General features: G+C 36.9%; 2 protein-coding genes across 2 annotated transcripts in view; one reads left to right on the top strand and one right to left on the bottom strand.

Moving 5' to 3' along the window:
- Positions 1-158: 158 nt before the first annotated feature.
- LOC107593696 (testis-expressed sequence 10 protein homolog) lies at positions 159-21,766 on the bottom strand. Its single transcript, XM_016283551.1, has 17 exons — positions 21,572-21,766; positions 20,662-20,743; positions 19,993-20,204; positions 19,119-19,627; positions 18,813-19,022; positions 16,856-17,102; positions 16,653-16,765; positions 15,501-15,760; positions 15,279-15,417; positions 14,581-14,750; positions 11,324-11,501; positions 7,399-7,487; positions 7,175-7,308; positions 2,188-2,268; positions 1,923-2,092; positions 518-728; positions 159-350 (listed from the first exon to the last, which is right to left on the bottom strand). The coding sequence occupies exons 3-17, from the start codon at positions 20,173-20,175 to the stop codon at positions 240-242; spliced, it is 2,805 nt and encodes a 934-aa protein (XP_016139037.1). The 5' UTR covers positions 20,176-20,204; positions 20,662-20,743; positions 21,572-21,766; the 3' UTR covers positions 159-239.
- LOC107593693 (uncharacterized) overlaps positions 21,083-24,494 on the top strand; it is a 43,495-nt gene continuing 40,083 nt past the window's right edge. Inside the window, exons 1-3 of the mRNA XM_016283548.1 lie at positions 21,083-21,188; positions 21,467-21,515; positions 23,833-23,863. Coding sequence (XP_016139034.1) covers positions 21,468-21,515; positions 23,833-23,863 — 79 coding nt within the window. The 5' untranslated portion in view covers positions 21,083-21,188; position 21,467. The remainder of the gene's footprint in view (positions 21,189-21,466; positions 21,516-23,832; positions 23,864-24,494) is intronic.

The raw sequence follows: 24,494 nt of genomic DNA on the forward strand, positions 1-24,494 counted from the left end.
ATTATTTCACACCACTTACATTTCTAATGATTACCAGACAAAAACAATGGTTATTGAAAAAATCCCTCTCCAGGTCTGTATTAATAAATGTTTTTGTAATAAACTGAAATATCGAACAATGAAAGAGCCTAATCAACTCATTATCACAAGATGTGTTTTCTTTATTTTGTACAAAATGACTGAACTGGAAGAAAGAACAAAAAAAATGTTGTAGCAATGAACACTATAACAGTCAGTGATTAATAGATGTCCTTCATGCCCATGTTGGCCCGGTGACCAGACAGAGTCACACTGTAGCAGTACAGCAAGTCAGTCAGCCACTGCTCTCGAGTCTCTCCACCATAGAAATGCTGTAAAAACAGAAGCACAACAGTCAAGACAGAATCTGCAGCTCAATTTCAAGGCACATAGTATTATAAAATCTATTTTAAGGTAGGGTAAACAATGCCGTTTTATCTGTTAAAGCAAAGCTGAAATGGATATATGCAGTCAAAAGGAGCCATATATGTGTGCGTACCGTTAAGTCTTGTATGATATGTTGCAGTAGACTGGCGTTGGCCATCATGTGGTTGCGTAATTGAGAATGCTGAAGAAGTAATGACAGGATCTGTGCCAACACGGGGAGCTCTTCCTCACAAAGGTCACACACGCAAAAAGACTGCAAGACCAATCGCAGCAGCCTCGGTACCGTGCTCAAGGCAGCAAAACACGCCTCCCACACGGCATCCCTGACGGTGAGACAGACAAACATAAGTTTTGACAACTACACTTTTTGTTTGGACAACTCTAGATCATATTTCTTTAACCACAAGCCCCAGTTTGTAACTAAGACTATGTGCTAAACTATGTGACATAAGGTGGCAAAATGTAAGTAATTAATATAACTTGTTGATATTAATTATATTGTTAATTACATAAATATATTATTTAAAATTATTGTAATTAACATGCTTCTCATATTACAGAAACAAAAAAAAAAGTTTTTACAATCACCATTTTTCAATACTTCACAAAATGAGCACAACTGTGGATAATTTTCCATTGTTTTGGCACAAAATACATTCAGTGACTACATCTTTCAAATTACATGAATTCTTTTCATACTCGAGACAAAACTATGTACCTACTGGCCAATTTGCACACATTTACATATTCTTTTTAAAAACTGTTAAACTTAAGTTCAAAACCTAATATAAAACTGTATAAGGCAGCAATTTGCGAAATTTCTACAGCAATATTTATTTTAAAACTAAAAAATGAAATACTAGAGGTAGCTGAACACCTACATGTGTTAGTCTTTCAATTTCATTACTATATCTACACAAAAAGGGAAAGGTAGTAATAATTTTGTACTGTAATGTATATATGGACCATGTAACATACTGCAGTGAATTCTAAACAGTAGTTTTGTAAAGACATTTTAGAGAAGAAAACATTGCATGTTATTGTTTTTAGGTCAGTGTTCTCTGGGTGTTGGTTGACAACCATTGCTAATGTTATGGAAGAATTACTTAATTCGAATCATGTATGAAGTGTTTTGGTAGTTTTTGTGCATTCTGAATGTGAAATTTACTGCTGTGCCAAGCTGAAAGTCAGTAAAGAAAATTGTGTGAAGAGTTTTGAAAAAGTGGCCTAAGTATCGAGAAATGTGTCCTATCAATTTTATTTAAAAAATGCAATACTGTTGCTGAATGAATAGTTTGTTGACAAACTATTTTTTAGGAATTTTAGGAGCATCAAAACAAGTAACTTTATTTAGAAAAAGTATGAATACCCTTTTTGGACTTTCCCCAGTCTTGTTTCTAACTTCTCTTGTATGCTGTATTATCAAACAGTCTTTCTTCATCTACACTTTGTGGTGTTTAAATGTTACTCTATGCAAATATTTGTGAGTGTGTGGGTGTGCGTGTTTGTGAGCACACCTCTTGTGGGCGCTCTGCTCCAGTTGTAGCAGCAGATTGAGCATGCTCAGGCAACAGTCAGACAGGAAGTGGAGGAGTGTGTCGCTGGGCAGGAAGTTGACATCCAGTAACCGGGGAACACACCTTAAAATTGCTGCACACACACAGTCTGGCACCACCACGAGTCCACACTGCAGCGACGAAGAGAGTGTCACCGCAAACCGTGCCTTGCTCCACTGCCCACTCGTATGCAAAACATTCAGCAGAAAAACACATGTTCACTCACCAGATTCTTAATGATGGCGTTCTGTATCACATCAAAACACTGTGCACGAGATCCTAGAGTGTCCAGGCAGTGGCACACCTCCTACAAACAGTGCAGAAATGTTTAGGAGCTGTGCAGGTAAATTAAAGTCTTCACACTGTAGAGTTAATGCTGCTCCGAGCGCTTCCAAATTCAATAAATTATGACAATCATGGCAACATTCCCAAAAAATTAAAATAAAAAATAAATAGTGAATTTTGATTTCATGGTAACTTTAAAATTGTCTTTGATAAAGTATATATTTTACAATTTATTATTTTTTATAACATTTTATAATTACTATATATTTATTACAATTCTAAGTTTAAAAACACATTTGAAATCGTATTGGAGTATACATTTTATTTAAAAATGTTTTTTTATAAAGTTAGAAAATATATACCATCATTGTAAATAGAAATGTGAAATTATAAAGTAGATATTTTATTAAAATAAAAAAATTAAATATATTTTGATTATAAAAAGAAATTATACATTTATTTTGAAATGATATGAAAATATAAAAATATATATTAAACTAAACAAAATTTGTAATTATCAATAGAATTATAAATTTATAGTTTTATAATTACAAATATCATATTCCTCTAATATATATATACATACATACATATATATATATATATAAAAATCAAATTCTGCATTGATCCAAACATTTACAGAAATCCAGCCAAAGGCTAGGCAAAAGGACTACACAGATTTTAGGAACATAACTCATCTTCAGAGAAGAGTCATTTTACAGACTGAAAGATGATAGAAAGATGACACTTTTTCCTATCTCATTCTACAAAGAACCTTTGAATAATACATTTTAACATCTGACACACACACACACACGGTTTAGGTGAGACAAAAATAAATCCCTGGTCCCAGAAGTCTGCAGAGAACAAAGAATCCTATAGCACCACACACACATATACAGTGACAGGCTCAAAGGGTTGTATCTCACCACTATGGCCGGTCTCTCATAATGGAAGTTGACAATGGACGGATTAGCGATGCCCTGCCACTCTCTGAACTGATATTTATGAGCACTAACAATAAATAAGTGTGTGAGTGTATGTGTGTGAGAAATCTAATAGTGCTAATAGCATTAGAGCAGATTAGATTAAACAGATGAAGGCGGAGCGGAATGTCATTCAGAGCAGGTTATTATCAGACATTAATCAGGCTAACAGTGTTAAGAACACATTACGCATGCTTTAGATTAGAGACACCTGATTGGCAATAAAGGAATGGACCCCCAGCAGCCATACGCTCTCGCTCTCAACACACACATACACACACACCACACTCAAACTTAATTTGATGCTAACTGCCAAGCTATATATCTGAGAAACAGTAAGTGAGAATTTTCTTTGAGAGTGTGATGTGAAATCCCAATAGGATTAGAAGGACACTTTTTTAGCACATTTTTTACGCTTCAGCACATTAGGATTTCTCAGCAGAGCTGTAAAGAAAAAAAAAGGTGCTAAAAATTACTTTACCAATAAAACAATTTTAATTGTTCTTATTTACTTGGGGTTTCCTATTTCAGCAATGTTAAGGTATAATAATAAAAATATATAAAATAATATAAAAAGAAAATGTAATAGCTCACTCACACACACATATACATACAGTGGGTATAGAAAAGAATCACCCCCCTTTAAAATAATTACATTTTGTTGCTTTGCAGCTTGAACACAGTTTTTGTTTTATACAGCTATATTTACTTAGTGGAACTTATAACATCCAAGTGAAAGATATAACACCAACATGTCAGAAAAAATAAAATAAAGTTGGAAAAAGTAATTTTGTTGAACCACCTTTTGCTTTAAATACAGCCTATAGTTTGGGATATGTCTCTAATAACTTTGCAATATTTGCCCACATCGTTTGTGGACTGCAGTCTTCAAGTCATTCCACAGATTTTCAGTGGGGTTTAAATCTGGGCTCTGACTAGGCCATGCAAGGCCATTCACCTTTTTCTCCTTTAACCAGTGTGCTCAGTTTTGCGGTGTGCTTTGGGTCATTGTCATGCTGGAAGGTAAACCTTCTTCCCACTGACAACTTTCTGGCAGAGGGCAGCAGATTTTCCTCAAGATTTTGACTGTATTTTGCCCCATCCATTTTTCTTCTTCTATCCTGACAAGTGCTCCAGTCCCTGCTGCAGAGAAACACCCCCATAACAGGATTTTACCACCTCCATTCTTTACTGGAGGAATGCTGTTATTTGGATGATAAGCTGTATTGGATTTCCGCCAGACATAGCGTTTGGTGTTGAGTCCAAATAATGAAATTTTAGTCTCATCTGCTTCAGAATCTTCAAGTTGCGTTTTGGCAAAGCTCGGTCATGACTGCATGTGGCCTCTCAGACCAGTTTCCTCCTGACTCTTTCATCCAGTTTGGAGTGACGGCCTGATCCAGGGAGGGTCTGTGTTGTACCAAATACCTTCCACTTCTTAATAATAGACTTCACTGTGCTTCTACGCATTGATAAAGCCTTTGAATTTTTTTTGTATCCATCTCTTGACTTGTGCCTGTCCACAACTTTCTCCCGGAGATCTTTTGACAGTGCCTTTTCACCCATAGTTGAACATTTGCTTCAGTTGCACTACCTACCAAGGACTGAAATGCTCCAGGAAAGCTCTTTTCATGCTGAGCTAATCAAAATGACCACAGTTGAAAGTCAAATGGCTTTGCAAAGCAACAAAATGTGATTATTGTAAAGGGGGTTGATTCTTTTCTATATATATAAAAAAGTATCCAATAAATAGTTTTCAAAAATATTTAATCAAAATTTTTTCCCACGAGGTTGAAAGTACAATTAACTTGTACCAAATTTTTATTTAGCCAAAGTGCTGAACGTGTTTTTGTACAGCGATTTGTTTTATTGTTAAATATAAATTTCTAATTAAGCACAAGTTAAGTGATGAGAGTTGAGAGAGAGCGTGTCCTGTGCTTGTGTACGTGAGGAGGGAAACAGGCTCTTTTCCTCATTAAGGCCCATTATTCTCCATCAGCCTCACCTGCTGTGCATCATCTCGCCCGTCACTCCTCATTACTGTATCAACGGTGATGCCAGCCATCCCTCTACACCTTTACTGTCTGATTGACTTGGACACCAAAAATGAAAGTCCAGAGAAAATTGCACAGAGGAATTAGCTGTGTGTCTGGAGTAAAGGGAGGGGGGCAGTGAGAGTCAGCCCCTGGCCTGAGGGTGTGGTTTTGTTGGATTTTAATTTCCGTGTAAAATGTCAGGTGGTGATGGTGTCCGCTGGCTGGCATTAGCATTTGCTTTAGCCAGGAGTGCTCTGATAACCAGCCCTTATTGAAATATGGAGACACATACACCGGTGTGATGCGATAAACCTTCCCCTGCTCAACGAACTGGCCATCTCCAGGGGGAGGGGGGGGGGGAACTAAAACACACTTGTGTGTTGAATAACAACCCAAATGGTCCTGCAGCGAATCAAGCAAACACCTGCTTCTTGGTAGAAGTTGAAAAATGCACACGTTTGGCATTAAAAATGATGGGTGTGATTAAGGTGAACAGCATGACTGATTCATGTCTCTTTCACAACATGCAACAACACTGCTTGGTATTTATTAAAAAAAAACTGAAATTTCATGTGCACACAAGAACATGGGGGGGGGGGGGGGATTGAGAGAGAAGAAAAATCTAGTTCAGCAGAAAAACACTACATTACCATTTCCTGTTAATGTTCATCTAGTTTTCACATGTGTACGAAAAAGTAAAAAAAAGTGCAAAAGTCTCCGAATTGTTCTCCTGAAAATGTCACTTTAAAGCATCTGTGCTATTAGGGTTGTAATTTTAACACATTCATTTAGTGATTAATTATAAAAATAAACAAGTATTAATGCAATTTACTATGCCATCTGCCTGGTATGTAAATTACATAGTAAAATATTTTCTTGACTTGAAGCTTAAAGTTACACGTTTTTGCAAGAGAATGGAACAAATGCAATGGTTTTGGGAAACGTGCAAAGTTGAATAAAAAAAATTTAAATAACATTTTGACACAGCCTCTTACAAACAAATTACACATACGAAGTACCCTGCAAAACAAAACAAAATTTCAATGATTTTATCTTTTAAAATAATGTGATGTCTTTGAATTATATTTCTTAATTTTCTAATTTGGGGTCTTTTCTCAGAAAACAAAGCTTTAGAAATGGCTTTATAACCTTTTCCAGACTGATAGATCTCAATTACTTTCTTTCTCATTTGTTTCTGAATTTCTTTGGATCTCGGCATGATGTCTAGCTTTTGAGGATCTTTTGGTCTACTTCACTTTGTCAGGCAGGTCCTATTTAAGAGATTTCTTGATTGCGAACAGGTGTGGCAGTAATCAGGCCTGGGTGTGGCTAGAGAAATTGAACTCAGGTGTGATTAACCACAGTTTTAACAGGGGGGCAAACACTCCTTCACACAGGGCCATGTAGTTTTGGATTTTGTTTTCCCTTAATAATAAAAACTTTCATTTAAAAACTGCATGTTGTGTTTACTTGTGTTATCTTTGACTAATATTTAAATTTGTTTGATTATATGAAACATTAAAGTGTGACAAACATGCAAAAAAATAAGAAATCAGAAAGGGGGCCAACACTTTTTCACACCACTGTATGTGATTAATTGTAACAGAAAAATTATTTGATGCTAGAAAATTTTGTTTTGTGCCAGGTGAAAACACTGTGTAATGCAAATGCATCTAGGCAACAGCAGACAGACAAACGGACTGACACTAGAGCAACCAAATGATTGACAAGCCAGACTAACTGACAGAGCAGATGAGAGAGACGCTCACAGGGGACAGAGCAGATGACAACAGGATTAGAAACATACGCCAGCGATTGACAGCAGAACAGCTGACATAACACAAGTTGTTGGAGCGACTGAAGGTGGAGAAAAGGACTGGCAGATAAAAGAGATAGAAAAAAATACCTCCACTATATCCCAGTGGTGTAGGAACTGCTCCAGGGTGGTAGCAAATACGCTGAGGGGCGAGAGTATGGAGGAGGGCAACAGGCGGTCTTCATCTGTGTCCTGAAGGGCCTGCAGCATCTCAGAGGAGAAACCTGAAGCATGGGATCATGGGAACACCACTTTATCAATATCGAGTATGCTGTCGGTACTCATATCATTGAATGTGATGCGTGTGTGCGCACCTGTTAGTGTGGTGAAAAAGAAACTGAGGTAATCTACATCCCTCACCGGCACATCCTGTGAACTGCTCGACCAGCCACACAGAGGAGACCTGCGAGGAAGCACACAAGCATTACTGTGCAGTGGTCTGGCACTGATCCGCTCTCCTGTTACACATCTCAAACTGTACCTGATTGTGTGTGTGTGTGTGTGTGTGGTGAGAATGTCAGTCTAAAAATACTGGCCATCTGAGCTCCTTCATTTCCTTTGAAATCAAACTCCCACCACAAACACGCTCACCTTCAGCGAATGAGAACACTCACGGTATTAAGGAAACACTGGGGTCATCCTTACAATATGACAAACAACACTTACTGTTCCTTAAGAAGATTTTAAGATATTCCATAAACCAAACCCACAGAGGTTTTTTTTTATTGCCCAATAACTCCACCTTTAACTCCTTAAAACTCCACCGATTGAATCAAACTACACTTTAACCCAGTTGTACATGCTTTACATAAAAGAAAAAAAACTTTTTTTGTAAGGATGATTTTTTTTTTTTAGACAAAATAACAGCTTTTAAATATCCACTAATTATCAGTTATGAACTAGCTAGAATATTAATACTGGTGCATGCCTAGCATCCACAGCAGAAAAACACTGACATTTATATTCAGCAATTTATATTCAAAAACTTTTATTCTGCAAGGATGCATTAAACTGACCAAAAGTGACAGTAAAGATTTTGATATTATTAAAAAGATTATTATTTTAAATAAATGCTGTTCTTTTGAACTTTCTATTCATTAAACAAAAACCTTTAAAAAATGCATCACTTTTTTAAGAACAGCTATAAGTAATAAGAAGTACAACTATTATCATTAATAAGAAGAAATGTTTCTTGAGCAGCAAAACATCATAGTGGAATGACTTCTGAAGGATCATGTCTAAAGTCTGGATTAATGTCTGCTTAAAATTCAGTTTTGCCATCACAGGAATAAATTACAAGGGAGGAAACAGGAAAAATATTTGTTTCTGTTTTTTTAAACAGGAAGCTCATTGTTTCTCAGCATTAAGCTGAAGATAGTTAAAAAGTTAAATCAAGTTAAAGTTAAGTATACATTTTAACATCAAAATAATTACACACAGCACCTTTAAACTATGAAATGTTGCCAAATGAAGTACCAGCAGCTTTTATGGACATTTTCTCAGCTGGTTCGTTACAGTTAAAGCCAGGTAATTGCTGTGATCAAACACAGAGTGCAGGAGAACCAAGAGGCCACAGCCAACACATTCAGGTCAGTCTGTCACAGGCTCCATGAGTTCCTGTGCTTCTATATGTGTGTTCAAGGCTTCAGTGGGAACTTGATGGCAAGATATTGTCAGAAGTGACCATTTTATACCCACGCTTTTCTGAGAAGGAAATCAGAAAGAACCAGTGTGTGTGTGTCTGTGTTAAAGCTATTCAAGGACAATCCACGCAGTCTTATGATTCTCTCTTATAGATGTGGATCAGTCTGAAGGCCAATAAAGTGAATGAATATCTGAACTTTTACTTGTTTTGATTTCATTTCTCTTGTGATTGTGGAATGAGCATGTGCTGGACTTCCTTAATACATACTGACTGGCTCATTTCCCATCAACCCATTAGTAAAAAGAAGCCAGACAGACACACACACATACATACAGAAAGATGCACCAAGGAATAAAATGCTACTGTTCATTGTGTCTTTCTGTGTGCCAACCACACACACACTCTTGTCTAAGTTTAGCAACACTTTCTGAAGCCACCATTCAGTTAGTCGTTTCGCTGATGTGATCGAAGCTAAATTCTTTTGAAGGACAGAATGTTTGGTTCATGTTGTTCTAAGGATTGGCTCTCTTAACAGCATGTCACGCAGTTCTACCATGAACAGAAGCAGCCTTAAGTGATGCTTCACTTATCGCGAAGGAATCCCGTCGCAAGGCCAGCTTTTTCAAAAGTGCAGTAGGTGTGAATTCACTTGCCGTAGCATTTGTTTTGGAATTTTGGTGTGACTCTGAACTTGATGATTGTTCCATGTCTCATCAAAAGTGTAATACTGCCCTCTGTAGGTGTTCGAACACATTTAATAAAGTCTTGTTCTTATGAGCAAACAGAGAGACCAGAGGAAAGGCAGTATATCCAAGATACACTCACACACGTCAAACATTGCTCCCATTAGGATTTGAAGGGAAATCACAAATACAAGAGTGGCTTTAGGCTAGTGACTATAAGAAAAGCAATGGGGACACAGCATGTCACAAAGACACACACGCAGACACACACCCTAAGGCCCTCAGCATGCTGAAAAATTCACAAAGGAATATTCTGTCAATCATCCATGAACAAGTAACAGACTGTTGATTACTCATCCGCCAACAAACAAAGAACAAAAAAGTATTCAAATTTGGATGCTTATCATACCAGTCTTCTTGTAAGACTTTCACCATTTTGTTTTACTAAATATGAACATATAAAATGATAAAAATTTGCTTTTTATCATTACAAATGTAGAGGTTTTATATAGAAATGAATTTTGTATGTGTCTTTTGTATGTAAGGTGCAGTATTATTTTAGTATTATATATATAATATTATAGTATTTATTAATATTTTGTATTGGCTGTTTTAAGTTTGACATTTTATGATGTACTGTTGTCATTAAAATTTGTTATTTATTTATTTTTATTATAATCTGTGTTTTAGCCTTTTTAGTGCTTTAATTTAATTTAATTTTTTTATCTAATATTTTATTCGTTTTATTTAATTTACTGAAAACACTTTTAATCATTAACAGTTTTACTTTTTGTAAATGTTTTTATAAAAGCATATTATTAATTACATAAAAAGCATATATTAAAGCTGAAACTTGATGCAACGTTTCTGAAATCACTATAGATTTGTAATTAATTTCTGTTATTTTGCAACTTTTTTCTCTTATTTGCACAATTATTGCCTTTCTACCTTTTTCAATTAAATCAATTACTTATTTATGTTAAATTATTCAACAACAAAACTACTCAAAATGCCCATCTCTTCTCCTTTCCTGAAGGCACTCTCACTATAAACAACATTTTTGAAAACCTTCTTGACAAAAAACTGTGCAAACTAAACAAAAAAACTAACAAAATAAGTGTTGTGTATACTAAAGTCAGCGATAACTCTGAATATACTGAACTTACTGCAGTATGACCTCTGCCTCACTGCGCAGTGACTCGTGGCTCTGTTCCACCTCATTATGGCCAATCACGGTTAATGACTAGCGGTCACGGCCAATCAGAGTTAAGTGGGAGAATTGGACATCCTCTGATCATGCTGCACAGCGCTTGGTTGTCTCTGATTGGTTAAATTGTTTGATTCTATTAGCAGTGAAAACTCTGAGACTGCTGTCTCCTCTCGGCAGTCGTAGAGTCACATTTTAAACATATCAGTCAGATGCAGACAGACACTCCCCTCCAGGGGCCGAGCTGCACATGCGTTACCAGTCTCGGTCAAACATACACTAATGCACATATTTTTCCATTTTAGCAAGTATTATGTTAAGTAGCGCTTGACTCATGAGAACTACATTAAAATGGGAGTGTGTGTGTGTGTGGGGGGGGGTATATGGGTGGTACTTTAAGTAAAAAAAATTATGTATTCAGCAGACAAAATAAGTTTGAGAACCTGTAATTTAAAAGTTTCCTATTTTGTTAGGATCTTGCCTTTGAAGATTGCAGCCCTTGTAGACAGTGAAACAGCTTACTAGGTTTAAAAACAGAGTTCATGTTTCATAACAATACCACACACTATTCTTTTTTCCCCCTGGCTTTTTACACCCATGCCCTGTACCTCTGAGAAACGAGATCTCTGATGCCCCAGAGTGGAACACTGGAAGCCGACTTTAGGATTGCATTAGTGCACGATGATGTGTCATAACCCTCATACCTCAGGTGTATGGTGCGTATTAGCATGGTGGCCAGGCTAGCCGACACTCTCCCAGTGTTGCAGACCTGACTGAGACATGCCAGAAGCTCTGCGGGAAACGCTGGCACAAAATGGAGAATCTGAACCAGCCTCTTCTGAGACTCCACAGGCAACACCACCACACAGCCCTCCTGTGGATCTGCAACGTGAGACGTGAATAAAATAAATATCAAGTCATGTCACCTTTATTTATATATTTATACAGTACAGACTGTGTCAAAGCTGCTTTACAGTATTAAACAGAAAAATAGTGTCACACAGATGAACAAAAACTACTACAGATCTGCTCAGCTTGGAAAAATTTTATAGCATAAATTATCTTCAAATAATGCTAGCCACTTTTTTCATTAAAATCAATAAAAAAATTTTTTAATGTAATTCTTAATTAAAAATTGTACTAATAAATATAATACTACTGCTGTTTTAAAGATTTAGAATTTTACCCTTAGAAATTCCTGGCTCATGGTAAATGACCCTTGGGGGTTGATAACTATTTTGTAGGGGTGTAACGATTCACTCGTTTTATCGATGAATCGATTACAAACCCTGACGATGCATATTAGGGATGTGCATCTCATGACTGAGGCCGATACGAAACGCATCTCGATGCATAGCCAACGATACGATACATTAAAGATACATATGAAGCAGCTACCGATGCAATGCGATACGATTCACCCGTTACGATGCAGTGCGATCCGATTTCGATTCTATTCGATTCAACACAATGCGATTCGATGCAATATGATGCAATGGAGAAAATATGATCACTTCAAGGCCTGTTTCATAAAACAAGTTAACCAAATAAGCCAGGCTTATTTCAGTTAGTCTGAGTCATTGTCAAATGATTTGGTTCCATAAAGCAAATTTAACATAGATCAACTTCAGTCACCGTGGCAACTTATGCTGGGAAACTAACCTGGTCTAAAGCAGGTTAACTATCAGACTAAGCTGAGTTCCTCTAACACTGACCAATAGGAACGCTATTATTTGACTTTTTTTTTTTTTTTTACAGCAGCCAAGCAGAAAGGCTCTCTCTGGTTTTATGGCAGCTGTAGGCTACCTTTGCAGAAAAGATAGCAGAACAGAACATTACAATCAAAAATGGCTCTTTAAAGCATTAAAATAACTAAATTAAAAGTTAAAATCACTGAATTAAAATGAAAATAAATAATAAAGAAAATGACTTCTAAACTGCTATAAGCATCACACATTAACTCATTTGAGCTAGGTAATTAGTACTGAGCTAGCTTACATTTGATTTACCCATTACAATAGTCCCTTTACAGTTACAGCTATCATTAAAATATACTTATATGAAGGTTTAAAATTCTACAAAAGGCACATTTAATGTTCAAGCAGAAAGGCTCTCTCTGGTTTTATGGCAGCTGTAGGCTACCTTTGCAGAAAAGATAGCAGAACAGAACATTACAATCAAAAATGGCTCTTTAAAGCATTAAAATAACTAAATTAAAAGTTAAAATCACTGAATTAAAATGAAAATAAATAATAAAGAAAATGACTTCTAAACTGCTATAAGCAGCACACATTAACTCATTTGAGCTAGGTAATTAGTACTGAGCTAGCTTACATTTGATTTACCCATTACAATAGTCCCTTTACAGTTACAGCTATCATTAAAATATACTTATATGAAGGTTTAAAATTCTACAAAAGGCACATTTAATGTTTAACAACAAATATTTTAGCAAAATGTATATTTTACTCAGAATTATTGCGCGCCGCAGCACTCGTTCACTCGCGTCAGCCTCGCCCACTCAAAATGGATATATTTGCATGACTTTCTAACATTTACAGATTCAAATTTACGATTGATTTGTTAGGTTATTTCAAGTCAGGTTTTGGACTTTAATCCCAGTTTTTTCTCGGGTCTCCATGGTGTTGATTCGTCATATTCACGCAGCAGCATGACAAACAAATACATACAGTAGATCACAGATTATTGGCCACTTTCTAAATAATAAAACTATAGTGCATCCACTAGTAATTATATATAAATAAATAGTTTTTTACCGATGCAAATATGTTAGAAGCGATGCATCGCGATACAACTGCCGACTTGTAGCCGATACACACTTTTTAAACCGATGCATCGCATCGTTAACTTTTTATGCCGATGCACCGAGCGAATCGGGGAATCTTCCCATCCCTAATGCATATGCATCGATCTTGAAACATGATTTTTGAATCGTGAATCATCGATTTTGGACAGTAATCGATTAAAAATGCTAAGAATCGAATGATTCGCAATTCCTATAGTGATTCAATGCTTTTAAAATATATACACATTAAATTACTACAAGCATGAATTAATGGAGACCTAGAACTGTGTTCGTGCCCTCACATCTCTCCTTCACACGCTCCACTATTTACCGCCTAATGACTGTCAGAGGATTGCGCTCACGCTCCGTTCGTCTCACTGACACATTTTGAGCAGCTGATGTGTGATCTCTCCTTAGTACTCGTGGCCAGTAATGCTAAAGTGAAGTAGTTTTACTTTTCTGTAGTTTTTCAATGGCTCTCGGTCATACCGACGACATTACCTGAGCATTTCTCTTGGTTCTCTAATTATAAAGGCTGCTGTGTAATTTGCCCCCTGACTAAGCATTTAAAGAATTTAGGGGAAGCATTAAAATAATCCTGTGAATGCACTTAAAGAATGCCGAATCGAATCGTTAATCGAATCGAATCGTTCTAAATTTGCAAAAATCGTTCTTGAATCGAATCGAAAACCTATGAATCGTGAATCGAATCGATTTCTCTGTCTACCCAAAGATTCACAGCCCTACTATTTTGAGATTGATTGTTCATTCTAAATGTAAAACTTGAGAAAGGAAAGAGCTCCCCCTAGTGACAGATTTATGTAGCTGCTAAAGCTCAACAGTGAAGGAATGAATGTGAAAATAAATCAAGAGAGAAAGAGGTTTGTCCTGTCAGTGATCACAGATAGACAGACATCATTAGCTGCTGACGCACGCTGCTGATGTCATGAGTGCTAACACACACAAAGGGAGCGCTGTGCTCCCAAAACACTACAGAGAGCTTATATCACACTCAGAACCGGAGATGCCACCACTCTAATGCTCACCCTCACTACCGCCCGATCCCTTACACAAGCCTCTCCCAAGCACACACACATTATAGTATTGAGAGAGTATGCTAAACAGTTGTTTGTGTATATGAGTATATATTATTACCATAAATACTGCAGGCATTTTTCTGAAGACTCTGCAGAAGGTCTTTATTGCCCCTCGCGGCAGCTGGATGGATCGTCTCTAGCAGTTGTGCTGAGAGCTGAGGATTCCTGCTGCCAAGCTGAACCAACTGCACTGGCAGTGACGCCAGCCAGCGTGCAAGAATCCTGCTCCTGAAAGAGAGGGAGACTTTAGACACTTCCTACTGTCACAAGGTGCATTTCTAGACTCAAATAATAAAGAGTCTGGGGGAGTCTTCAATTAATTTCACAAACAAACTCAGACATGTGGAAAAAAATGGTAAAACTGAGAAAAAACTAAAAAAAGACAAAAAAAATAAATAAATAAATACCATATATACACAATTATTTGTTAAAATACTTTTTACCTATGCCAGCTTAATATGCAGAGACAATGAGCTGTCAATATGTTACATAGCATTTTCGTATTCGAAACATAGCATTTTGTATTTCGAAATCATATTTGAAATATAAATCTTTTGTAACATTATAAATGTCTTTACAATCACTTGGACTTTTCAGTCATCTTTTTTTTTTTTTATCTTACTGACCCCAATATTTTGAACAGTGGTGTGTGCCTAGAAATAAAATAACCAGAAAGGCCAAACAACATTGATGTTAGAAAAAATGGGACAGACCAGGCACCAGGGCCAGATAAAAAAATGGGTGGTGGGCACATACCGGGCAATATGAGGGTGATTCTGATGCTCTTGAATGTAGAGATGACTGAAAAAGCGCAGCAGCAGAGAGCGGACACTCACAGCCAGGTTCCTCTGCTGGTACTGCACATACACAGCCTGCAGGAGATCGTCTGTCACCACTGACAACACACACACATTTGAATTTCAGCGGACCTTTATTAGAAAACAAACATTTGTCTGCCGTAAAGAAAACCGGCCTCACCGCGGCTGCGCTGGGTGACAATCATCCTCCACACCACCTCCAGTAAGGCTGCCAGGTGCTTTGAGCTCAGCTTGCCCCCATTGGACAATGTCTCCCTAATAAATACCCTGATTGGTCTGAGCCAGTCAGCATCTTCGGCTTCTACGTGATCCTGGCCCCTAAGACTGAGTGTCACCATAACTTGGCACAATGTCACGTTTAGGGCCAACGGTTCCACGTTGCCGCTAGCAACCGTCCCAGCTACTACCTGCTGCCTAATCCTGAAGACGAAAATAGAGATCAGTGGTTATTATTTTACACTTTTTGTTCAGCTAATATAATAGGTATAGGGGACATTTGTTTGTTTTGTTTATAAAATGTGGCATGCTTTAAATAAAATATATTAAAAAATGAATTTAAAAAAGCTAAAAAACAACAACAACAACAATGAAATGTAAATTAATATAGAACATACAATTAAGAACATACAGTTCTTGAAACTTCTGGAATCACAAAAATGAAATGTGGTTCATTAATTTATATATATCAACACTCTAGGTTTCTGTTAATAGAACATTTGGACTTTTTGTCACCTCTTTCCATTAGCCTTCTTCTTGTGTCTTGCCACCTCCAGCAGGCCATAGGCCAGGTGCTTTGAGCTCAGCTTGCCCCCATTGGACAATGTCTCCCTAATAAATACCCTGATTGGTCTGAGCCAGTCAGCATCTTCGGCTTCTACATGATCCTGGCCCCTAAGACTGAGTGTCACCATAACTTGGCACAATGTCACGTTTAGGGCCAACGGTTCCACGTTGCCGCTAGCAACCGTCCTAGCTACTACCTGCTGCCTAATCCTGAAGACGAAAATAGAGATCAGTGGTTATTATTTTACACTTTTTGTTCAGCTAATATAATAGGTATAGGGGACATTTGTTTGTTTTGTTTAGAAAATGTGGCATGCTTTTTTAAATAAAATATATTAAAAAATTAATTTAAAAAAGCTAAAAAAACAACAACAACAACAACAATGAAATGTAAATTAATATAGAACATACAATTAAGAACATACAGTTCTTGAAACTTCTGGAATCACAAAAATGAAATGTGGTTCATTAATTTATATATATCAACACTCTAGGTTTCTGTTAATAGAACATTTGGACTTTTTGTCACCTCTTTCCATTAGCCTTCTTCTTGTGTCTTGCCACCTCCAGCAGGCCATAGGGGAAGTTCTTCATGAAGTGGTGTTTGAAATCTGTCAGGTATGATTTCCGGAACCAGGCGTCCTGCAGGGTACAGCAGAAACAGGGTTTATGTGATATTTATGTGGCTATATAACATCAGCAGTGCAGCTGCTACAGTTTAAGTGTATGTACCAGTATGTCCTGTTGGTCTCTATGCGGGGAAACTCTTCTCAGTAACTGCAGTATGGTGAGGATCTGGAACATAAGAGCCATGGCCTCCGCTGAGAGCAGGTGGCCGCTGTCTGTCTGCACATGATCTCCACCTGCCGCCTCCACCCAGATCTCCAGCAACAAAGGCACCAGAGTTCCTGCAAAGCCCTGCACGGTCTCAGCCGAGCAGAGTTCCTTATTCATTCCAGCCCCTGCCTTAGAGTCCAGCCTGTACAAAACCAATATAACAAGTGCTGTATACTGTAAACACATGGGCTTTCTGTCTTTTGATCAAACTGAAAAGCCTACAAAGTCTCAGCGATATAATGGTAGTAAAAAAGCAAAGCAGTACCATACTGTTGTGCAAATTTTGTTACCTGACCATGATTACATTGTTTAGACAGTGTGACATTCTGTTTTATTCTGTAATTTATAATGCATCAAATCCAGATGGGATAATGAAAAAAATCCTGTTACAAATGTAAGTAAAGTGTAGGGAAAAGTTGTTACATTAGTTCAAACAGTAGAGCATGACACAAATGAAAAAACATATATCCTGAATGCAATGTAAGTCACTTTGGATAAAAGTGTCGGCTAAATGAATAAATGTCAATGTTATTTGCTAAATTAGTGCAGATGTGACCAAAAAAAAACTATTTAAACTTTAATAGAAATTTTGTGTGAGCAAATATGTGGTTAACATGCAGTTTAATGTCTATCAGTATGAGGTCTCAATAAATTCTCTCTTTGAATCACAAGTCATTTTTCTGTTATGTCTGATTTTAAATGAATTGGGAACCATTCATCAGACTGTTCACCAATATTAACCCATTAAATACAAAAATATTATGCGATTAATAATAAATTCATTTAATTGTTGAATCTACTGTCTGCTCTAGTTTAATTTCACTTGTCACATAAGACTGTTTATTTGTTGCCAAATTATAAACCAGAGGTACCCAAACGTTTTACTATGAAAAGCCAAAATCAATCTTGACTGAGGGCCATGGGCCAAAAAAAAAAATATTTCATTACATCAACCTCTAACTATAAGGAATTATATTAAAGAGAAAGTGGTTAACCCTGGTTCCCTTCATTTATTATTTAAATATAAAATTAAAAACTTACTTTGCAATATACCATTTTACTATACAACTAAACTTACATTACAATGAAAACACAAACAATAGACTTTGTAAAACAATTTTCTTGACAAACTTTTTAAAATGTATGCTTGTCTGTGTGCCACACCCTAAACCTCATAATTTTTGTCTGTTCACTAAGAGTGAAGAGTAGCATCTCAAAGTGCACTTCAATTTTCAACATATTCTCTTCATTTACAATGCAAAAATAAAAACAATTAAAAGCTAAAACTAAAATATTAATTAGAAATTGATACATTAGAAATTTATTTTTTTGTTTTTTGATGTACTGTCAAATCAAACTGGTTCCCTTCATTTATTATTTAAATATAAAATTAAAAACTTACTTTGCAATATACCATTTTACTATACAACTAAACTTACATTACAATGAAAACACATAAACAATAGACTTTGTAAAACAATTTTCTTGACAAACTTTTTTAAAATGTATGCTTGTCTGTGTGCCACACCCTAAACCTCATAATTTTTGTCTGTTCACTAAGAGTGAAGAGTAGCATCTCAAAGTGCACTTCAATTTTCAACATATTCTCTTCATTTACAATGCAAAAATAAAAACAATTAAAAGCTAAAACATTAATTAGAAATTGATACATTAGAAATGTATTTTTTTGTTTTTTGATGTACTGTCAAATCAAACGTCATCAGGCCCTAGTTTGGCCCTTCTGAAATAAACAAATAACTTTCAGGCAATATTCAGTCTGTCTATATGGAGGACATATTGATAATAGAAAGAGAAACTTACTGTAATCATTTCCTGTAACAATTAAACATACCTTAGCCGATAAGCAGAGTGTGGGGTGGGAACGGCTCCAGAATTTTCAAACACTTGGATCCTGCCCTTCCCAAAGACATGCTCCTCCCAACTCACATCCAGAGATGTCACCGAGCCTTTCTCTCCAGCCCACATTCCAAGGCCAATGCTGCTGGTCACACCTTCATCCAGAGGTCTTTCCTCAACAACTGCCTGCAGAAAACTGCCCAACCTGAACGAATACACAAATTGTTAATAAATAATAACATGGCAAACTACATAGAAAGAATGGAGACATTTTTTTTTTGTAATTTTTGGGATCCAATACCTGAGCAGCACAGTGAGTCTCCATTGCTGTGCTGTTACAGAGCGATTTGTACTGATAGTCAGAGCAAAGCCCCCTTTCCCAGATTTATCCTGCCCTGTTGCAGCTTTTCGCTTTTGGGAAATCAGTTCTAGAAAATTTGTCAGAAGCACCGTATGTCTTTGAGACAGAAGTCCAGGATAGTGCTCCAGCAGCACATCCAGGACCCGGAGAGCATCTTCCTGGATGGCTTCTGAGATGTGGGTCATGCCACAAGTGAGGTGAGCACTGAGCAGGGGGAAGAAGGGAACCACCCGTTTGGCGGGGATACACTGAGTGATGAAACGCAGCAGACGCACTGCAGCTGCTCGCACAGAGCCGTCTTTGTCAGTGAAGAGTGCCGCCGCCTCAGATAGTACCGCTGATGCATGAAGCTCAATCATAGAAGGTTGAGCTGACAGCAACTCCCGCAAACCCACCAGAGCGCCCTGCTTTATGCTACTGTTGATGTGGTGTAGCTTGGACAACAGATCCTGAGAGAGTGAGAGACAATGGAGGGGAGAGTTTAAAAAAAAATGTCAGTGATACAAATTTTACTATATGTGTTTTATACAACATTACATTTTTAATTCACAAATGTAACATTAATACTTAATCCAACTCTCTGAAAATTGCAAATTATGTATCCAGCTAATTCAGTTGTGCAACTGACAATGCAGATCTGGCTAACATAAGTGTGTCAAAATAAAGGTGCATCTTAACAATAAGTTGCATTAATACATCACTGTTAGTCATTTGATTGATGCATTGATCAATACTGATGTCTATTTACACCCCTATAATGAACCATAGAAAGATGAGGGTCAGTGGAAATTGTGACATTGTGTGTTTTATGTACCTTAATGTCAAGTTGCCTGTGCGTTGTTGGCCCTGAACCCGCATGTTTAAGCTGCTCTGGTAAATGGATAGCTTTTGATCTGAAGTTGACGTTTGTTGCATTGTCTGCTTTTGGCTTCTTTTTGCCAACCTTGAGCTGAACTTTCTGGAAATCACCTTGCCTTTTTTGCTTTTTTGCTTTCATTCTTCAATTGTTAAAGAATAAAAAAAGAACTGGAACAAAAACAAAAGAAAAGGAATATGGATTTCACATATCATATTATTATATTAAAATGTACATTTTAGAATATATAATAAACATCGTCATCTTCATAATTTCACAAGTTATTCACCAAACAAAATAGACAATGTTGATCCTGACAGTTTTCTCCAGCATCGATTGTACGTTAAACTAAAACTTCACCAGCACAACCATTCATCATCATTTTAAATGTTTAAATGTATCAGTTCATTTAATGATTTACACAGCAGATATGTTTTATGTACGTATACTATAGAAGAATATAGAAGCTGTAAACAACACACGTTAGAATTTGACGTTTATTTCAGTTTGCATAAGCGTGGCTATACGCAGCCATAATTATCAGCGATTAACTCCATTGCACAAGTTAATTTACTCAGCTTAAATACAAATACGAACTAAAACTTAAGATAAGTTTGTTTCACTCACCACAGATCATCACTCGTGCTGCTTTCGAGCCATTAGGGGTCCATCAACCTCTGTTGAGAAAATAGTCCGGCTAAACTGGTGCCTGATTAAATTTAACACAGCAACTATATTATTATAATATTTGCTAAATAAATTCAAATACCTATATAGATACTGCAAATTACAGTCACATATCAAGATTGTGCGGCAGTCTTTTTTTGGGAGTGGAACAAAGCTCGCTTTAAAATAAAGGTTTTGATTGTGTTTTCAGTCCAGCTCTCTTCATTATGTGTCCCGGCAGTTTAATAAACTCCATTAATTTCGTACTTATGTAATAGTAGACAATATTAACGACAGTAATGATTGAATATAATTTACTGTATGAGTAAATTATTAAAATAAATGAATTAGCATACATTCATAATTATACCTGGGACTTTTACTTTGGAAATAGGCGGGGAACGGACTAGGGTCTTGACTGTTTTATTTCGGCCGTTTCTTGTCGTGTTTCTATTTTCAAAACCAGACAAGCCTTTGCTCAACACAAGGTTAGTAAAAACAACCGCGAACAGGTACATAATTTAACGTGACTTTAAATAGTTGCGTTGTAGTGAATAGAGAGACCGCGCTTCATGTTAGAGGCGAGCGAGTTTAAATGTAGCTGCGCGTGATCTTTGTAATGAGCCAGAGTTGCCGTTATTTACTTTCTCTTACAGCCGAAACTGCATATTAGTTACACACGAATTACTCCTATCCTCCTTTTGAATGTATTTTTTTAAATTGCAGCAATAATCAAAATAATGTAATATGTGTTTGTCTTTTGCAGTATGGAAGCTCAACCAAATCCTAATAAGAAGGGCAGGGCCGGTGGGAAGGTGAGCTCTAATAGCACCACATCAAATCAGAGCCACTCCATTAGCTTTATTCCTACCTTACCACGTGGATGTAGACCATCTGCAGACGTGCAATACTTCCCAAACAGTGGTTACTCAGTCCGCTGCTGGTTCATGAAAATGTCAGTTAAAATTCCGGGTGAAATGGAAAATTCACCTTGTCGAATTTGTAAATGCGTTATTCGGTATCATTGCAAAAGATTCATCTATGCACGTTTTTTTGACCTGGTCATTTTTAATTAAATAACTTTTTTTTTATTTTTTTTATTGCAAAACAAATTCTACACATACTTTCATTTAACAAAATATAAGTCAATTTGCTGGTGAAACGAATGACAGACTTCTCTCTGGTCACATATGCAGGACCTTTCCAATCATTTAGTCCGCTTAAACTCTGCACCTGCAAACTTACATTCATCTGCCTCCATTGTTGAGTGCCCACATTTTCAAATCCGATCAACAACCAATGCATAGAACCAAGTCCTCACATTTATTTATTTTTTGATGATCCATAACACTTGGGTATACGTCACACAAAATGTAAGAAAAGGTCTGTTGCTAATTCTGTTTCATTGCGACTTTATTTCTAATCACTTTATTGTATCTCTTCAATAACACAACTGACATTTTTACGTCAGCATATGCAAGTGTTTGGTCCAACTAGCTAATGCACTGTCAGCTCATTTAGGTCGCTAAAAGTAGATACAGGGTATAATGAATTTTGGTCATTTGTACTCTACCTAAAACTGATTATAATTGTTTTGATGAACTTAGTGGTTGAATGATTTCACCCACCTGTTTCACCCCTTAACTCTGTTATGCCATGAAGCTCAGGTTGCTGCAAACTGTCTGTTTGACGGGCTACAGTTTTATTAAAAGGAATCCCCCCTTTTCTGCATATTGTAGTCCGCTTCATCAGTCATCTTATACAGATCTTCCAGCAGAATGAGCCGATAAAGTGGTGATCACACTGTGACCAACTGTAGTTGGCATAGTGTTGGAGAAGTATGACATATTTATCATGCCTCAAATAGTTAGTCACTAAAAGATTAATACTAAAATAGTATTAATCTCTGCCCTGATGTCTGTGAGGGTTAAGAGTATTTGCAGGATCATGTGGCGTCTGAAACCAAAATAATTACATAACTATGAGAGTATTAATTAAGGGAAATAGTTAAGTGGTCAACACGCATTCATTGCAGACCTTGTATAGAAGACTAGGCTTATGTATTTTCCTAAAGGGGGTTAAATGTACACTAACTTTCAAAAGTGAAGGGTCAGTAATATTTTTTTTAATTCACTTATTTATTTTTTTGAAAGAAATTAATGGTTTTATTCAGCAAGGATGCATTACATTGATTAAAAGACATTTATATTGTTACAAAAGATTTTGTCATCGAATAAACGCTGTTCTTTTAAACCAGTGATTCTCAACCCTGGTCCTGGGCGCCCCCCAACACTGCACATTTTGTGTGTCTCCCTAATCAATCACGCCTGATTCAGCTCATTAGAAGAAACGAAATTGGTGTGTCAGACAAGGGAGACATACAAAATGAGCAGTGTTGGCGGGCACCCAGGACCAGGGTTGAGAAACACTGCTTTAAACCATTTAATTATCAGAGAATCCTGAAAAATATCACCGTTTACACAACTTCAACATTGATAAGAAATGTTTCTTGACCAAATCAACATATTAGAATGAATTTGAAGGATCATGTGACACTGAAGTAATAGCTGTTAAGAATTTAGCTTTGCATCACAAGAATAAATGGCATTTTAAAATATATTAAAATAGAAAAGTTATTTTTAATTGTGATTTTATATTTCACAATATTGTTTATGCTGTGTTTTTGATTAAAAAAAAAAAAAGCAACCGACCCCGAACTTTCGAAAGGTACTCTTTATTCATGTCCATAGTCTGTCAATGACCTGACACAGTGCTGCATTTGACCTGTAAAAAACAGATAAGAATTAAGTGGGAAAAAAGCATTCTGTTTGAAAACAGAATGTAACTTGCAGAACATGTTACTCTATCATCCCGTATATTCTCTTGTCTGCTTGATAGAACTTTATTCTTGGGGAGATTAATAAAGAACAATTGTTCTTCTAGCATTGTTCTTCTAGCACTTTGTGTCCTCCTGTCCAAGGACTTTCACCCTCTACTTTTGAAGTGGAGAGGAGAATTTAAGTGGAGGAGGAGGCGAGTGGACTCTGCTCTTCAGCTCGGGTGCTGTTATATCTCTCTAATTCCTCTCTGTTTCTCTCCCCCACCAACTATTTTATTTGTCGTCTGTGACAGAAAAAGCAGCAGCTCTTCAGTGGTGACATAGGTAAGTGCCGCCCTCAGAACCCTTCAGTTCTGCCCTTCAGCTGTGCCTGGCCTTGGAAATGTTATTGCCATGTGCCACTTCTGGGTGTTTCAGAGCTTCAACCCTGAATACAACACACAAGCACAGCTCTCAAACTAGCACCTTTTTCAGACCAATGCTTTGCACTATTTGATCTGCGGTGTGCTGAACAACATTAGAAACATCAACACTGAGCTCCTTTGAGCAACATTCGAAAAATCATGACCTGCTCTCGCCATGTGCTTTAACGTCAGGTCAAGATCCATGTATGTTAGGAGGTTGGGTATCCCACCTTTTATCCCTGTATGTCCGCTTAGGGTCATCTAACCATATTAATTGTGACACCTTGTGCAGGGCATGCATTAAGCTGCCTAAGAAAAGTTAACGTGAAATGCATTATTTCAGGTGCCTTTAGGCTTGAACTCAGTTAGAACAGTTACACTGCTGCAGTGTGATCGGCTGACATCTCAACCAGTGTGCTTTTGTCGTCGTACTGGATTTGTGGACAGACAAACAGCAGGCATCACTGCATTCATTCAAATCTGTTGAGTTTGTATATGTTGTTCAGCGTTTACGTTCAGAGAGTTGTGGCTCACTTGTCTGACCACAATTT

The sequence above is a fragment of the Sinocyclocheilus grahami genome, unplaced genomic scaffold, assembly GCF_001515645.1.
Source record: "Sinocyclocheilus grahami isolate Dianchi unplaced genomic scaffold, SAMN03320097.WGS_v1.1 scaffold175.1, whole genome shotgun sequence".
NCBI lineage: Eukaryota > Metazoa > Chordata > Actinopteri > Cypriniformes > Cyprinidae > Sinocyclocheilus > Sinocyclocheilus grahami.

What these genes read in the sequence shown, in the direction of transcription:
- LOC107593696 (XM_016283551.1), bottom strand. Translation starts at nt 20,175, where the DNA reads ATGAAAGCAAAAAAGCAAAAAAGGCAAGGTGATTTCCAGAAAGTTCAG. An exon ending in TGTCACCCAGCGCAGCCGCG is followed by an intron (nt 15,418 to 15,500) that starts GTGAGGCCGGTT and finishes GTGTGTTGTCAG; the next exon opens with TGGTGACAGACGATCTCCTG. An exon ending in ACCACTGGGATATAGTGGAG is followed by an intron (nt 2,269 to 7,174) that starts GTATTTTTTTCT and finishes CACTGTTTGTAG; the next exon opens with GAGGTGTGCCACTGCCTGGA.